This window comes from Dendrobates tinctorius, unplaced genomic scaffold (assembly GCF_039654945.1).
Source record: "Dendrobates tinctorius isolate UK_male_01 unplaced genomic scaffold, ASM3965494v1 ptg000029l, whole genome shotgun sequence".
In the NCBI taxonomy this organism is placed as follows: Eukaryota; Metazoa; Chordata; class Amphibia; order Anura; family Dendrobatidae; genus Dendrobates; species Dendrobates tinctorius.
The window spans coordinates 22,076,937-22,095,627 of NW_027361697.1; the positions used below are offsets into that span (position 1 = coordinate 22,076,937).

Genomic DNA, 18,691 nt, shown 5'->3' on the forward strand with positions numbered 1-18,691 from the left:
GACCTTCTATGAGACCGCTCTCCTGTTCTGTTCACTATACACCATTATCTGCTGCCCAGCATGAAAACTAGATCCCTCTGAAGACAATGCAGGAGGAAGAGAGCCAGGGAGCAGTGGAGATAAGAGGAAAGTGATGTGTGATGCCCAGTAGAGAAGATATAAAGATGTTCCAAGTTTTGAGACGTCACAATCATAGCCATGAATGGCCTAGAGACAATTATAGACACTACTCTAGTAAACTACTCCTACTACATGCAAACAATTTGAACATAGCCTAAAAGTTATGTTCCCACATTGATACAGGAAAGATATATATATCTTTGTACCGTGTTAGCCTGCGTAGTCTCTAAAGCTTGCAACTTGTTACCATCTTTTCAGTTAGCCATTAAAAGGTATCAACCATTGAGGACTCTCAATTCTAAATGTTCCCACATTGAGCATTTAGTGAGTTTTTGTTGTTGCAGATTTTCTACATTAGATTAATTTGGTCACTTCTGTCCCCCCCCCCTTGTATTTTTTGAGTTTTGATCGCTTTTGACGCTGCAGTTTTTGTCTTTTTGTTATATCATGTTTTAAATACAGCTGCTTTATTTTTTTTTTTTATACTTTCTCTTATTACCTGTGTTTTTAAACTATTTCCGCAGTAGAAGTGAACATGTGTGTTTGGTTTTATACCTACGGATTTTCCGCATATAATGCAATTTTATGGAGAACATTTGCACATAAAGCTCAGCTTATCCATGAGAGAAATTGACATTTTGCAGATTTAAAAAAAAAAAAAAAAAAAAAAAAAAAAAAAAATGCACCACAGGTCAGTTTATGTAACATTTATATAAACATTTATATAAAATAAATTTCAACTCTTTCTATAAATCTCAACCACTTTGGTGGAACGGCAAGATGATGCATTTTTTGTGCATTTAAAATACGCAGCGTCAAAAACACTGAGATGGACCGTACTTCTGTAACAAAAGATGCCTATTTTTTTTTTAGAATTTAAGCTTGAAAAGCATGACATGGAACATGCACAATAAGCTGGACGGTGGGATTTGTTCTGTAATTGCTGAATAAATTACTCACATAGAAAAGTTACAATGGTGTCATGTCGCTCTCGAAAGACATTACGCGGAGGAGGAACTTTGGACAGCGGTGCCTTAAAATCCAGCATCATGGGAGCACTGCAACTTACCATCTCGGGAGCACTGACACTTACCATCTCATTTTCTGCTGCCAAATGTAATAAGTCATCCAAAGCCATATACAGAGAGGAACAGTTTTGAAACGAAATGTTTTTCTCAATTTCATTAAAGACATATTCTAAAAGATATGGTCGGCTGCTCATCCCTTGGGCCTAAATCAGAAGAAGAAATGAAATGTTTTGTGTTTTTTTCTCATTTAAAAGAAATTCAACATACAGGAGAAAAAAAATGCAGGTGAAGAAAATAATAGAGTCATGGAAACTGCATCGAGCAGAATACAGTTCAACCCAAAAGCAGTGTCGAAAGGACGACAGGCGTTCCTGGGAGCATGTGAAGAAAAATTGAACGCAGAGTGACATTCGGGAAAGAGGACATGGCGGCAATCACTTTGGCCACACCGTTTGTAACGGTTTCATTTACACTACTTTTATAGTGGTTTGGGCTGGGGTTTCCTTAGCTCAGCACCGAGATCCCCAAGATAAGCCCACTAGAGGGTTGAAAGATAACTTTTTAAAAAAGAGGTAGCAGAAAGTGAGGAAATGAATTGATGGAGAAAAGAAAAGGCTTTTGCAGAGTCAATCCTTCCTATTTTTTAAATTTTGTTTGTTTCATTCCTCTAGTTGCCGGATCTTGGTGCAATTTTTAGACTTCAAGGCCACGTTCAGCATAAAGTCAGTATATTACATCAGTATTTGTAAGCCAAAACCAGGCGTGGGTGATAAACACAGAAGTGGTGGACATGTTTCTATGAAACTTTTCTTCTGATTGTAAGCCAAAACCAGGAGTGGAACAAATAAAGAGGTAAGGCTAGATTCACATTTGCGTATGGAGGATCTGCAGCCATCTGCGTACTTCCTCCGTGAAGCTCCGTCTACGGGCCGCATACTTCTGCATGCGGCCTGCGTACCCTATCATTAGCATTGGGTACGAAGGTCGTGCCACTGTATGCTGATGCCTCCGCATGCGTTGTTTTGACGATGCGGCATTCGCATAAAATTCCAACATGATGCGTTTGACACGGGTCGCCGCATCGTCAAAACGACGCATGCGGAGGCATCTGCATACATCCACATGACCTGCGTACCCAATGCTAAAGATAGGGTACGCAGGCCGCCTGCAGATGTATTAAAAACGAAAGTCACAATCAGCACAAAATGTCAGGGATAAATAACGAAGGAATTGCTTCGGTCCAAAGACAAGGGCACAAATGCCAGTCAAGATAGAGTACAAGGTGAAAAAGCTTCCATAAATACAATGGGCAAAACAAGAGAACACGTGTGGAGCAAAAAGTACCACAAATAATAAAAGACAAATATATTCTTTACTATTCCATATAAATATTAAATGCCAACAATATAGGCCACTGGAGGGAAAAAGGGACAAAAAAAGTACTGCAGGTACATACGGGAGTACACAGAACAGCAGAGACCAAAAAATTAATATATTAATCTCTCATATATAGAGAATAATGGGTAAGTATATAACAATACATATGTACACCAAAATAGGGCAAGTAATTAAGGTGCACATACAAAAGATATACAAATTAGTATACCCAAATATGGTAATAAAAATGAAAGTGCCGCTTACCCATGGTCACCGGTCTGTCTGTGCGCCTCCCCGCACACCCGCGACGCGCGTTTCGCATTAGGTGCTTTCTCAAAAGGGGTACCAATGCTAAAGATAGGGTACGCAGGCCGCATGCAGAAGTATGCGGCCGTAGGCGGAGCAGACCGGAGGTGTGGCCGTGGGTGGAGCTGACCGGAGGAAGTCCGCAGACGGCCTCAGATCCTCCACACACAAATGTGAAGCCAGCCTAAAACAACCTCAACTACTCAACGTGTGCACGTGGCCTAAACGTTTCAGTATATGTTTCTCTGTGTCCTGCATGTTTTTTTTTTTTCACATGAGAAAACCGCCAGTTCATCCTTGAAACGCGTAGTCATCATAAAAACCTTCCAATTTATCACGTCAAGAGTATTTTATTCCAGCAGTGCTGACTATTTTACATGGAACCTGTCTTTTATTGCTATTAAACTGCCCCCAGTATCATGTTAGTGATGTACATATCCTATGTGCGCATGCTCCGAACCGCTGACTCAGTGGCCACATGACAGTCTGTATGTTAGCGCGCACGCTATGTACGCATCTTCCCGCTCACCGCGCTGACTCTGAGAGTCACATAGGATATGAAGCTGGGAGGTACACCCAGATTCAGTGTCATGCCCGGAAAGCTGAGCATCACTAGGCAAGCACGGTTCTGCTGGGAGAATTTGGCGACATAGGGAGCAGCGACTGTGAATGCTAGTGTGACGGACGTGGAGAATTTCAAAACGCATTTGATTGAACCTGACTGAGAAGCTAGAGCTGCCCCACCTCAAAGACTGAAACACAAGGTGTGTGGGGCAATAATCAAAGTATAAAAAGTGATTTTTTAAGTAAAAATTGGGACGTTTTGCTTGAGACAAACATGTTAGTGATGCAGTGTGCATCACTAACATGACATTGGGGGCAGTTTAATAGCAATAAAGGATGTGACAGGTTGCCTGTAAACACATTTTTTCCATCTTCGTGAAATTCTTAAGAGTGTTGGCAGAATGTGGAGAACTCGAGGCAAGAATAATCAAGGAGCTATGGAGATGTGCTTTCCAGGATTCAATTGTATCCAAAAATAAATAGGAGACTAGTAGAGTTGAGCAAAAAGATTTGCAGGACCCTGATCCAGTGATTACAAAGGTAGTTCCTGATCACCATACTAGAGCCCTCCAAACCTCCTCCTAATGGCAGGCATCCCGATACCTTTTCTGATTCGTGAGCTTCACGTGACATCATTGCAGTAGGACGCATGGGTATCGTCAGATCTAGTAATGAAAAGAGGGCCAGGGAATGCTGCCAGAAATGACTGGGTTCTGGTGCATGGACCTCAGGCCAATGATGTGGCTGCTGCACCAAGGTCCTGCAAATCTTTTTGCTTTACTATAGAAACAGAGTGACTGGCACAGGGAAGAGGTATTGAAATTGGTGTGAAGGGGGACAAAAATAAGAGCCTGGTTGTAGAATAGTAAGGAGGTAGAATTTGGAGAGGGAAAGACAATAGTATTTAGCTATGAGTTACTAGACGAGAAGGAATCAGAGAAGCAATACGTTTTTCCAGTGAGAAAAAAAACAGACATGAGATGGAGGTGACATGAGCGTGGACGAGATTCAAGAGGTTGTGCTCTACTTTAATATTGATGACCTAGCCTTAGGAAATATCAATGTATGATTGTGGGGGTGCCACATCCGGTACCCTCACCAATCGGCTTTTCTCAGTGCTTTTGTCTATCTGAACTGCTCGGTTATGAAGGTGCTCACTACGAAGGTTCATTACGAAGATCCCTGGGTCAATTTTAAAGTAGTGGACAACCTTTTTAATAAAAGGAGTTTAACATATCCCCAAAACAGCAGGTAATAATTTTACTAGTTTTTAAACACATGATCATCACTATCCCCATTGGTGCTCACATCCTAAATCTGTGTTAACTTTGGAGTGTGGGAGGGAGCTGGAACATCTGGAAGAAATCCACACAAACATGGGGAGGACACACAAACTTCTTGCAGATGTTGTTGTTAGTGGGATTTGAACCCAAGACCCCCACACTGCAAAGCTACAAGCCACTGTGCTGCCTTGGAGTTATGATTGTACCAAACGCCCAACCGGAATGACTGAGGCAAGTAGATTACTAGATGGAGGAAACACAAGACGTTTATATTTTGAATAATTCAACTTAAGATACAGCGCATACATAATTGCAGTTTTTCTTTAGTGCAGGGCTGATATCACAGAAGGATTGCCAACTCATGCCACCCTAACTCATGACTGCAAATTATGAATGTATAACGTCTGGTCATCTGTAAAAATTGGTAAAAAAGTGACATCAATGAAAACCATTAGACACAATCTGTGTAATAAGTCTGCAGCCCCTTCTTGTAAAGGTTTTAAAAATTAATGTATTACATGGACTTAATCAGGGCTGTCATTCTGTATTTTAAATTTTATTATGGGTTTTATACTAATGACCATTTACAAAAAGTTTGAAAAAAAAATAATTTGAAAAGTTAACTCTTAAGGCTGAATTGACAAAACCGCTATTCGAGTTCTTATCACATTTTCTGCCCCATAAGAAGCTAATTCACTCATATGTCCTACTGGAAATGGTTCACCTGCTATATAAATGTGCACAGGGAGCTACAGCAATAAATGATCCAAGAATGTGTAGTTTAAAAATGTTAAATTTTACTTTAAAAAAAAATTAGGACCAAAAAAAAAAATAATATACTATCTTACCGTATGTCACAAAGGGTAGCCAAATATAAATACAGAATTTACTTAGCCTTTACCTGTAACAAGTGAGCAAAACTTTCACTTTTCATTATTTGGGAGAAGTTTGCCACCATAAATTTCACACATTCCTCCTGTAATTCTGATGCCAAATTCCGTGCCCTTTCTGCCCACTTCACTCCAGGAAGACTGCTGATCAGCCGGTCACTTTCCATCAACAGAAAAGCTGCATTCCTGTAAGACTGAATAAAATAAAAAAAGATTTTGTGAAGATGCTCTGCAATATACAAAGAAATTACCCAGCGCCATCTGCTTTGTTAATAGTGCAAGCATTAACACTTGGGGCGGGGGGAGAAGCAGACAACATGGCATGTCAGACTTCACAGACTTTGGTATGCCCAGAAGTGTGCCAGGATTAAAAAAAAAAAAAAAAAAAAGTGGTAACAGAACGACAGTCAAATTATCAGACAATAGAAAAGGTGCAGAATCCTCCGCCTGACTGACAACACATCATTACATATTCTTACCCATCTTTATTGTACAGGGTGGGCCATTTATATGGATACACCTAAATAAAATGGGAATGGTTGGTGATATCAACTTCCTGTTTGTGACACATTAGTATATGGGAGGGGGGGAAACTTTTCAAGATGGGTGGTGACCATGGCGGCCATTTTGAAGTTGGCCATTTTGGATCCAACTTTATTTTTTCCAAAGGGAAGAGGGTCATGTGACACAAACTTATTGAGAATTTCACAAGTAAAACAATGGTGTGCTTGGTTTTAACATAACTTTATTATTTCATGAGTTACTGACATGTTTATGACCACTTATAAAATGTGTTCAAAGTGCGGCCCATTGTGTTGGATTGTCACTGCAACCCTCTTCTCCCACTCTTGACACACTGATAGCAACACTGCAGAAGAAATGCTAGCACAGGCTTCCAGTATCTGTTGTTTCAGATGCTGCACATCTCGTATCTTCACAGCATAGACAATTGCCTTCAGATGACCCCAAAGATAAAAGTCTAAGGGGGTCAGATCGGGAGACCTTGGTGGCCATTCCATTGGCCTATGATGAACAATCCACTTTCCAGGAAACTGTTCATGTAGGAATGCTCGGACCTGACACCCATAATTGATGGTATGGTGTGGTATATGGGGTACAAAGATAGTGGGGCCATTCTTCATCAATGGAAACCTCAATGCCACTGGATATCTGAAATTGCTACATGATGATGTGTTGCCCTCTTTATGCACTGAAGATGGCACCTTCCCTGAGTTTTTCCAGCAAGATGGTGCACCACCACATTATGGGTGTCAGGTCCGAGCATTCCTACAAGGAATCTGACCCCCTTAGACTAGCATTTCTTCTGCGGTGTTGCTATCAGTGTGTCAAGAGTGGGAGAAGAGGGTTGCACTGACAATCCAACACAATGGGCAGCACTTTGAACACATTTTTATAAGTGGTCATAAACTTGTAAATAACTCATGAAAGAATAAAGTTATGTTAAAACCAAGCACACCATTGTTTTTCTTGTGAAATTCTCAATAAAGTTTGATGCGTCACATGACCCTCTTCCCACTGGAAAAAATAAAGTTGGATCCAAAATGGCTGACTTTAAAATGACCGCCATGGTCACCACCCATCTTGCAAAGTTTCCCCCCTCCCATATACTAATGTGCCACAAATAGGAAGTTGATATCACCAACCATTCCCATTTTATTTAGGTGTATCTATATAAATGGCCCACCCTGTATATACGTTGCTGATTACCAATGTACAGTTTATAGACGAGTAAGGAAGTTTTATGGAACATATGAATAGTTCTTAAGGCGTCATTCAGACGTCCGTGTTGCACATACGTGTTCTATCCATTTTTGTGTTTTTTCACGGATCGAACACGTACCCATTATAATCTAGGCTGCTATTCACACGTCCTTTTTTTCACAGACCATGTGTTTGTGCAAAACGTACAAAAGACATAGTTTTTCTCCTGTATCACAGATAAAAATGCCAATGCAACAGAATGGCTCCATGAAAAAAAAAATATATACAGCACACGGATAAATAGGAGAGGTTTTGTAATGTGATGGCAAAGTCTGACACATGGATTATACATGAATGACACCGGTACCATTCTTTCAGGTACATGGTTAAACCAGGACATATTAATGAAGCCCAAGTATTACTCTTGGCACTCCCCCAAGGAGCCAACTGAAGAGTTTGCAAGGCTCTGAGGAGTGCTGCGTGTCAATCTACACATAGAAAATTTTATCTTACCTTTTAAACTAGATTAAACGTACTAATTATTAGCATCTAATTAAAAGTCCCAAACAAAAAGTGGAGAAAGGACAAAACCAACCAGATATAAACAAACTGGACATATCTGTTATGCCGTATACAGTACACCAAAACAGGTGTTTTAGAGCACAACTGAGATATTGGATCCAGAAATAAGTACACACAATTGGCTCTCTACAAGTGTAGTTTAGCTGTGGAAGAAAAAAAAAAAAAAAAAACCACTCCAAAACGCAAACAGGTTACAAGCAAACTGCAGTCACATACAGGTTAGGGCTCATGCACGCCAGCTTTTCGTGCATGAGTGCTATCTTTTTTTTTTTTTTTACAGATAGGCAATTGTATGTACATGTGTTATGGGGATCCTCTCACATTTGTGATTTTTGGGCACACTGAGTGGTCTGTACTAAATTGCGAGGACGTATCTAATGTTGATCTGAGTGTAGGATCAAATTCGCCAATGAAAGTCTATGGCTATGTTCACATGTTGCTTTTTTGCTGCGTTTTTTTAATGCAAATTTTAAACTGCGTTTTACAATACCAGCAAAGGCTATGAGATTTCAGAAATCTGATGCACACACATTGGTGTTTTTTACTGTCAGATCTGGAAAACTGTTGCATTTTTGCAAACTGCAGCATGTCACTTCTTTCAGCCTTTTATCACCCATAGAAAGCAATGAGTAAACTCAAAAACGCAGGTATCAGGTTTTGCTGAGTTCTTGGTGCATAAACCTTAAAAAGCAGACCAGTGTTAAACTGATTAAAATGATACCTGGGGTGAAGAAATCAGTCTTGTGGTTCTTGTGTAATCGATGTTAGAAGTTTTCAGTTAATGAGATGCCCAGGTGGGACTGTAGTCATAGTCTTCTCTTCCTGCTCTAAGCCAGAGAAACCAAGAAGAAACCTGCCCACAGGCCACCCCAAAGCACAAACTTGTTCATCAGAGAGACAGAGAGAGACTGTTTGTGCTTCGGGGCAGCCTGTGGGCAGGCTTTTAACTTGGCTTCTCTGGCTTAGAACACGCAGGAGGATAAGACTCTGTCTACAGTTCCGCCCCGGAGCATGGGCATTCTCTTTACCTGAAAACTTCTAACACTGATTACACAAGAACCTCAAGACGGAATTCTTCACCCCAGGTGTAAGTTTAACACTGCCAACCTGACAGAGTCTGTACGTTACTAAGAAAAATCCTGCTAACAGGTTCGCTTTTGGGGGGCATCATGATTTTTGAGGGGGCATTAAACTTTATCAGCATGTACAAACAACAAAAACACAGGGAATATGCAGCAAAACCTGTTTCTTTTTACAAGCAGCTTCTTTACTGTCAAGACAGCAGGTTTTGCCTGCAGAAAAAAAGCTGCAAAAACGCAACGTGTGAACATAGCCTATGGGTCTGTATAAAAAAACGGACCAGAAACAAACAATGTTGAAACTTGGACCGATTTTCTCTTCTGGGAAACTCAGTCCAACGTGTGCACGAATCCTTACACTGAAGTCTATGGAGGAAGGGATGCATGCACCTTGTGATCTACAATAAAAATCCAAGGGAGTTTCACTTTATTTTGCAATCCTGACAATCATTACATACATTGTCATAATGAGACACTACTATCTTCATATCTTCATGTTGTACAGCTCAATTTTGAGGGATTCTATTAAACTTTCTCCTTCACCGATTGGCCACGATAGACACCGGTGTACTATTCGTGGGGAATTATTGGGGTGTGCATATGGGATGTTAAACTTGAATTTTGTTTAGTTCTTCCATGTGTAATCACTATAGGATCATCGTCCAGTATCACAACACTGGTTTGGAGACTACACCCAAGTGAACGAAAGCGTAGATGCAGGCTGAGTTATATGTCATCTCGGCTATTTCTACCATCTTGACGTCTGCAGAAAGCACATAATACACTATTCTTGTACAGCATTTAGAATGGCTCCGAGACCCGAGCGATCACATTAACACCAGGATCACGGTCATTGCAGCACATTTTAAAACGTGTCAGTCATTTGCAGACACTGGTCTCCACACTACTGGTACAGAGAATTAATTTTGATCCTGGAGGCAGTGACCTATTTAAAAACCCTTGTTAACAAAAGACAGGAACAGAAACCCTGAGCTAGCAGCTAATTTTAACTTTGGTCTAAATAAATAGATTATAGATAATTCAGTTTATCCAGTGAGCGCCACATCTGCTGGGTAAGCAGAATTAACGGTCTATGATGATGTAGTACAATTTTATTAGGTTCTATTTTTTCCGGCTTCTGTTGTGACACTACCTTATGTTTGCAAAATTTACTATAAAAATACAGACACAACTAAAGGATTTGGTAGCATTTACAGGATACGAGGCAAATCCCGTTAGGTTCAGGATCCACATGCATCACTGACTGCGTCCAATTTAATATATTAGAAAAACTCTGGGGTAGCCAAAAGCGACCGAGCATGGAAACAAAATGTTACCGCCCGAGACCACTAGTTGAACAATACTGCTGGATATCCTGCCATATAATAGAGACAGACAATTATCTTACTTATACTCACAAGGGACTGAACCAAAACATTAAGGCAGCTTGTCTGCAAGTCTGCTGGCAAATTGGCAAAGCTTCGTTCACACCAACATTTCACAAAATACTTCTCAATCCATCTAGTTTACGAGGATGATGAAGCAAAAAGAAAAAGAAACAGGTTAAAAAAAACTGGTATATTTTGCAATATTATCAGAATATGTAAATATACTTTCATCCAAGCCAAACTCAACACAAAATGGCTACAAAATAAGGACTTTTTTTTAAATTTTCCCCCTGTACTTACCGCATACATGAAGTATACAAAGGTTCCTCGCCCACAGAATGAGCAATATACAGACACTCCAACACAGACTGCTGCATCCCGACGACAGGCTAAAAACACAGGAAATAAAAATAAATATCTCAAAGGGAAAATAGAAAGACATTTCAAGGATTTCGGAAAAACAGTAACAAATATGATAGAAATAAATCCCGTCAGCATTATCACCAACAAACAGTTCCCACGATCTGATGGCAAGTGTTTCTGAGATGGTTTACTTCCTACTGGTCCGGCTCAAGAAACAAGTTTATTGTTACAAGAAAACAAAAGACTGTCTATAATCCTCAAAGACGGACACTCCTACAATATGTAAAAGGAACACGAACACTGGGAAGACGAGGTCACGATGTTTGTGTCTAAAGACCGGTTTAAAGGACTTCTAGAGGCTTCACATACTGGACTCACATAAGTGAATGAGGAATGCTTTGTAAAATCGGTTATGTGACCATGTACCGTACATTGCCATGTGGAGTAAAATAACGTACTCTACCTAGCTGAGGCCACACGTCCACATCTGCTAAAATTTCAATATTAAAAGTACCTTGAGAGTATAGATCTATTAGACACGCACTTCTTCTATCATGTGAAAGGAGGCATTTCCAATAAATCTATTTAATACATTTTAACAAAAAAGGTTAAAAAAAAATAAAATTTCAAAATGGTGGAAAACCCTTTTTTTGTTTGTGCCATTGTGGTACACAGGACCACTAGGGGCAGACACTAAGTACTACTTCCCCATCAGCTATGCCTCTCTTGCAGGCACAGAGCTAATCGGGTGTAGCCCAACAGTAGGTAGGAGTCAGACATAGTGGATTGGCAGGTACAATTTTTTTCTAGCCTTCTGTTAGGTTGGAAATACACAGGTCCAAGATCATCCCGTTACCTCTATAGAGGGCAAGTAACCACACTGTTGCCTATGCTGCCTCTTGAACAAAAATGTAGCACAGCTCAGATGGACTTTCCTGTAGCCCACCAACAATATGGTCACCCCTTATAGGACAGGTTCCTTGTTTCTTTTAGGGTTATTATTTAGTAGATTTAACAAATGTGGTCATTTATGTTTCATAACTTCTCCTACTGCAAACGGAATAGCTCAATACCTGAAGGAGGGTCACAGCTGGTAGGAGGAGAGATCTCCTAAAAGAGCAACCGTCATTTTAATTTTCATTTAAACTGGGTTTTTTTCTTCATTTTTAAATCAATAGTACACTTAAAATATAAATTACAACGTTACAAAGTTTATCAGAAAAATTAGCTTTTCACCTCCTAGAATGACTGTTCACTGTGTTCACTGAATTCAAATTTTCACAATGGCAAGATGACAGTCGGTACTTTAAACATTCTATGGAGAGGGACGAGACGAGAGAGGAGCTAGAGGCAATGACATTCCCCTGCAAGTTCTTCTGAAACATCAGTTACAGTTCTCCATGGAACTGACAGATTTTACCCAACACTTGAAAATTAATGATCAGTCGTCCAGTAGAAAGAAGCATATTATTCTAATAAGATAGATTATAAAGTTTCTTATCTTCACGTGCACTATTGCTTTAGGAAATAAAACTATAACGACGGTTAATCTTCAAGTACTAGTGGCAGCCAGCTATATCTACATTTTTGTGTCCACCAATAAGATAAAGTAAAAAGTTACCAGGGGTCAACACAGCAGTTTTATTACCCGTAATATTGGCTTGTAATACAGACAGCAGAGATATAATGCACAAGAGTCTTAAATGCAGGTGACTAGGAAATATGGGAACGATAGTAAGAATCAGAGAATAGAGTGAAAATAAACAATTAAAAATATTCTATAATGTTGATGGATTGTATTAAAATGGTTTTCTAAAAATTACAATTTATCACCTAGAAAGGGCAGAGAAAAGAGTAACGTCTGCAACCCTGCTGATTACAAGAAAGCTCTATTCACTGTTGACAGAATTGGTGTCTTGACTACCATTAATCTCAATATATCTTATCAGAGAAATACAAATAAAAATTAGAGTTAAGGGCCTGTCACACCAAGCGATATCGCTAGCAATATCGCTATAACGTCACTGGTTTTGTGACGCAGCAGCGATATTGCTAGCGCTATCGCTATGTGTGATACCTCCGACCGGCTCCCCCGCTGATCGCGCGAGAATGTCCTGGACCATTTCTCGTCAGTCACTTCCTGCTGGGCTTCCTGCTGTGGCGACGAGCGACGCTTGGACGCGGGCGGGAGGACGTCAGGATCGCCTCCTCTGACAGGTAAGCAGCAACCCCAGACCGCTGCTATGTCGATGGTGAGATCTGCCTGCTTGGCAGCTCACTAGCGACCAGTTAGCTATGCACCAGCGATCCTGACCGGGTCATATCGTGGTCGGGATTGCTGGTGCATCGCCAAGTGTAACGGTACCCTTACTCTTCAATCATCTATGGGGGACTCTGTTATGAGCTCATTTTCTGCTCCACCAGCTGGGAGTTCTCCTTCCGTTCTCCCTCTGGTGGTGACAGGAGGTGGTGAGGTTAGTTTAATTGGTAATGGTCTGCCACCTGATGAGGAGGATAATGATTGGATCTCTGGAGTATCAAACTGGATATAAGACAGCCGACGCTCTATCCTGTTGCTGGTGATTCAGTCTGCTTCTCAGGTCTTGGACTTCAGCTCTGCTCCATTCTTCTCAAGTTAAGTTTGTTTTTTGCTAATGTTCACACTTGCTCTTGTGGGTCAGCTCAGTTTGTGTGTGGTCAGCCAGCCCGGCTAGGCTGTGCTGAATCTCCACTCTTATTTATCTGTATTTGCCAATTTGCCTTTTATTAGATTGGCCTCTTTTTTGCTCTGTCTCAGAATATTTCAGAGTGCTGATATAGTGGGAGAAGTCTAGTGACTTCAGGGTTAATTTTGTTATCAGAAGTGTTGGACATTATTTTGGGTAGGGTTTTTTGGCAGATGCAGACAGTATCTTTCCTTTCCTGTCCTTTCAAGTTAGTTTGGCCCCATCGTTTGCTCAGCCTATTTTTCTGCCTTTGTTTGTGTTTTCATCTTGCTTCACCGTCAATACATGTGAGGGGCTGTCTTTCCTTTGGGGTCTGCTCTGGGGGAGTTAGTTTTCCCTTTTCTTACTTTAGGCTTATTTAGTTCTCCGGTTGTGACGAGGCATCTAGGACCATCGTAGGCACGCTCCACGACTGCTGCTAGTTGTGTGTTAAGATCAGGGGATCTGCAATCTGTATAGTTACCAACCTCTCTGGTTTTCTGAGACTTAGCGTGTTGTTTTTCTCCTCGGTGACCCATTCATAACAGGACTCCAACAATTTTCTTGTAAAATCCCATCCGTTACCCACCCAGTGAAGAGGTGGTAGGTTGTAATTATAGATCATTAATTCAAGACCATGTATTTATTATACAGATTTTAGATCTTACACTTTACGAACCAAGGAAGTGCTTTTTATAAGCTTGTTATCCCATTTGCACACGCTTATGTTAGGATATGTGCAGTCTATTTAGGAGATCCAAAACAAGGAGTTTTCTAATTTTTTTCCCACCAAGACTTTTTGAAAACCCAAAACGAGGAAAAAAAAAAAAAAAAAAAATAGGGATTTTTGTGCACTCACTATAAAATCCTTTTCTCTGAGCCAATCATTGGGGGACACAGACCATGGGTGTTATGTTGCTGCCACTAGGAGGCTGACACTAAGTTGAGTCAAAAAAAAGTTAGCCCCTCCCCTGCAGTATACACCCTCATGCTGGCTCCAAGTGAACAAGTTCAGTGCAAAAGCAGTAGGAGATCATTAATATATCAGAGTACAACACATCAAACGAAAAAAGCAGAACAAAGATTGGCTTGGAGAAAAGGATTTTACGGCGAGTACACAAAAATCCCTATTTCTCCTTCGCCTCATTGGGGGACACAGACCGTGGGACATCCAAAAGCAGTCCCTGGGTGGGGAACACCACAACAGCTCGACCCCCATGTACTAACTGATTAAAGAAGAGCCACTACCGCTTGCAGAATACGTCTGGCAAGGGGCGCATGTGCAGGAGTCTGAGTGTGAATACTGTAGTGCTTTGAGAATGTATGCAGACTGGACCAAGTCGCAGCCTTGCAGACCTGTTCTGACACCGCCTTATGCCAAAGGCTCAAGAAGCGTCCACAAATGGAGGAGTGTGTGCCTTAATCCCCGCTGAGATAGGCTTACCTCTGATGCAGTAGGCCTCCTGAATAGCCCAGTGAATCTCTCTGGCTATTGTGGCCCTGAAGATACTTACGGAAGGGCGCCGTCCTCGAGATGTATTTTCTGGGACCTCACCACAAGCAGGGCATGAAGAGGTGCTTCCATGCGATGTGCTGGACCAGATGAGGGAAGCACGGTTGTTAATTCCCTTGCTCGGATTTCTGAGCCAGAGCTCCCTCTGGTGGTTACTGGGAGTAGTGGAGCTGGCCAGTTTGATGGAAGTTTGCCACCTGACGATGATGATTGGGAATCTGGGATTGCTGGCTGGGAGCATATAAGTGGGCATGCTTCCCTTAGTGGTTGCTGGTGATTTCCTCCTTGTGCATTTTGAGTTCTTCTGTCTCCTGCCTGATCTGCATGGTTCAGTTAAGTGATTCTTTTGCTAATCCTTTGCATCTAATCTGGTTGTGCTTTTTTTTGCTTTCTGCTTTGTTGCGAGGGTTCAGCGTACTCCCTGCTGGGGGCAGCGCTGGGCCCCGCTCCATATGTTACAGCCTGTGTCAGTCTGTTCAGTCCCTGGTTATATTAGTATCTTTTGCTTTGCTTCCAGTTTACACCAGAATGCTGATCTAGCGGGGGTGAGGTCGTGTGGCCTCGGGTTTTTTTGTATATCAGATGTGTTGGATTTTTTAGGGTTTTTGCGTGATGATTGCAGACAGTGTCTTTTCTGTCCTATCTAGACAGTATGGGCCCCATCATTTGCTCAGTCTATTTTCTGTCTGTGTTTGTCTCATCTTGTCTCACCGACAATATATGTTTGGGGGCTATCTATTCCTTTGGGGATCTGCTCCGGGGCAGTTTAGATTTCACCTTTCTGGCTTTAGGCTTAGTTAGTTCTCCGACTGTGCCGAGGCGTCTAGGGCAGGGTTTCCCAACTCCAGTCCTCAAGGCACACCAACAGATCATGTTTTCAGGATTTCCTTAGTATTGCTCAGGTGATAATTGCTTCACCTGTGCAATACAAAGGAAATCCTGAAAACATGATCTGTTGGTGTGCCTTGAGGACTGGAGTTGGGAAACCCTGGTCTAGGGCATCGTAGGAACGCTCCACGGCTACTACTATCTTCCTCGGTGACCCGTTCATAACAGACAATCTTGAATAAGGTGGAATGACGAGATCATGTTGGGCAAGAAAAAAAAAAAAAAAAAAAGGTGAGAAACTGTCTGGGGACCACCTTACCCTGGTGGAAAAAAGGACTCAACAAGACAGAGCGGTCAGCTCCAAGACTCGCCTGATAAATGGTACTGCGACAAGAAGGCGACTTCCCAAGTCAGAACTATCAACGAGACATCCAGCAATGGATTGAAAGGAGTCTCCTGAAGAACGCCCAGGATCAAATTAAGGTCCCAGGCCTCTAACGAAATTCTATAGGGGGGTACCATCTGGAAGACCCCCCGGAATGAAAATCCTCACTTGCATTTTGGAAACAATGCTGCACCGGAATAAAAAACAGATAAGGCCAAGATCCGGGCCTTACGAAAGCTAAGCGCCGAACCCGAGTCCAGGCCAGTCTGGAGAAATTCCAAATTGGAGGGAACGGGGAGACAGTAGGACGACGTCTGTGGACTCTGCACTATGCGACAAAGGACTTTAGGTGCTGTTATAGATGCGAGCTGATGCAGGCTTTCGAGCGCTAAACATGATGGGAACCACCTGTTGAGAGAACCTAGCTTGAGCTGGAACCGAACCTTCGCCGGCCAAGCCGTTAAACACAGGGCCCCTGGGTTCTAGTGGCAAATCAGACTTTGGTAGAGCCGATCTGGATGATCCAGCAGTTGCCAGGAGACAACAACGACGATCTGCCCTAACGCTGCATACAACGCTAGGCGTGACTATCCAGGGCGACTAGGACTTCTGGACCCCCTTTGTCTTGAATTTCCCGATGACCCTCGGGAGTAAAAATCGGTGCAACCACGTACGGAAAACGAAACTGATGCCATGGACTAAAACAGTGTGTCCACCCCGAGGCCTTTGGATTGCAAGATTGAACTATGAAGTTGGATGCCTTGGCGTTCACTCCTCCAGCCAGAAGATCGACATCCAGAGTCCTCTGGAAATTACCGAGTGGTTCCTCCCTGCCTAGCGGGGGAATGTGGGCTACCTCACGCATGGCTGCCCTGCTGCGGTTAACCCTTTGATGATTGCTATATACCACAGCCGTGGCGATATGCGATTGAATTCGGATGGGGGTGACCAGCCAGAGAATCAGGAACTGCTGCAGGGCCAGCTGGATAGCTCAAATCTCCAGGACATTGATCGGGAGGCTCGACTCCCGAGTAGACTCACGTCCCTGAGCAGTGTGGAGATGAAAGACCGCTCCCCAGCTAAAGAGACTGGCGTTGGTAGACGCCACTAGCCATTGAGCTTGGCGAAAGGATTTTCCCTGGATAAGAGAAGATCTCAATGTCCATCACCTGAGGGGCTGCCTGATCTGCATGGACAAGTGGCACCGGCGGTTGAGGGAGAACGGATTTGTCTCAAGCCGCTAGAAAAGTATGCTGCAGGGGACGGAGATGCAGCTGAGCGAAAGGGACCGCTTCCATTGCTGCCACGAATTTTCCCAGTACTCTCATGACAAAGCAGATGGAATGGGAGGATGAGTGGCCAAGTGCGCGGGCTCCTTTTTGAAGGGCTAGGACCTTGTCTTGAGGGAGAATCACTAACCCTCCAAGGTCATCCCTAAAAAGGGGATATCTGCTGGGCTGAAACAGGGGAAGACTTGTATATAAGTTTATAAGCTAGGCCAGACGAGAAAGAGTATCGCCCAAGGAGTGTAGAACGAGAGGGCAAGATGGACATGAGAGCCGCCATGACCTTTGAGGACACTCTGGGAGCGATAGCGAGGCCGAAGGGCAAAGCCGTGACTTAAAAATACTGTTCGCGAATGGTGAAGTGCAGGAATTCTCGGTCAGAGGGAAAACAACGGAATATCCACAAACAGGTGCCAGGATGGGTCGTGCCATTTCATCTTTCTTCATGCCAGAGGTAGAGAAGAAAAACTCTAAGTTATATCCGGAAGACCCCAAGTCTCTGGCCCCTTCTAAGGACAGAAAGTCAGATAAGACGAAAATAGGAATAGAAATCTGCCTACCCTACTGGAGTAGACCAGATAAGACAGTTCTTTGGCCAAAAATCTGTGGGACTTGTGTCCCCTAGATCTAGTTTACATGAATCAGTCCTACTAAGCTTAGACGGTTTTAAAAATGAGACCTGTGATACTCCTGTCCCCAAGAGAGGAACGCCTCGAGCCAGAAGAAATGCATGCATTGGCTTGGCCGGAAATGCCACGAAAAAGACCCAGAAACGTGCTTGATGATGACTAAAAAAAAAAAAGATATCTAGACTTCTGCTGGAGAAGGAGTTTATTCTTTTCCTCTTGTGGCGTCAGAGAGAAGCTGAATTAGCATTTCTCTAAATAACCGCTTGCTCTGATAAGGCGGGTATATGTCAAGGACCTTTTAGACTCAGAGGCTGCTCGCCATTCCTTGAATCACAGTGCCTATGGTGATGGCACTAATGTAGTAAGTGCAGCACAGGTAGCTGCATGCAGCAAATATACCCCGTCTCATGTATATGTGTACATGTTTCTCCTTTTTTTTCTTGGTTAATATACAAATTTTTTTAAAAATAAATATACCCCGTCTCAGGAGAACTGATTGCTGCTTCCAGAGGAAGGTGTCCATTCCTTCTGCAAAACAAGGGAAAAAAGGAGATATCTTGCCTCTATAGTCTGCTGACCTTTTAAAAAGCACCGCCTGACCTGAGCCAGAGCTAGAGATGGGTCTGGGTAAAGAGGGGGGTAG

General features: G+C 42.4%; 1 protein-coding gene across 1 annotated transcript in view; it reads right to left on the minus strand.

Moving 5' to 3' along the window:
• BTBD8 (BTB domain containing 8) overlaps window positions 1-18,691 on the minus strand; it is a 118,214-nt gene that overhangs the window by 34,959 nt on the left and 64,564 nt on the right. The window contains exons 8-11 of the mRNA XM_073571461.1: window positions 10,640-10,728; window positions 10,370-10,472; window positions 5,580-5,762; window positions 1,214-1,351 (exon numbers count right to left, since the gene is read on the minus strand). Coding sequence (XP_073427562.1) covers window positions 1,214-1,351; window positions 5,580-5,762; window positions 10,370-10,472; window positions 10,640-10,728 — 513 coding nt within the window. The remainder of the gene's footprint in view (window positions 1-1,213; window positions 1,352-5,579; window positions 5,763-10,369; window positions 10,473-10,639; window positions 10,729-18,691) is intronic.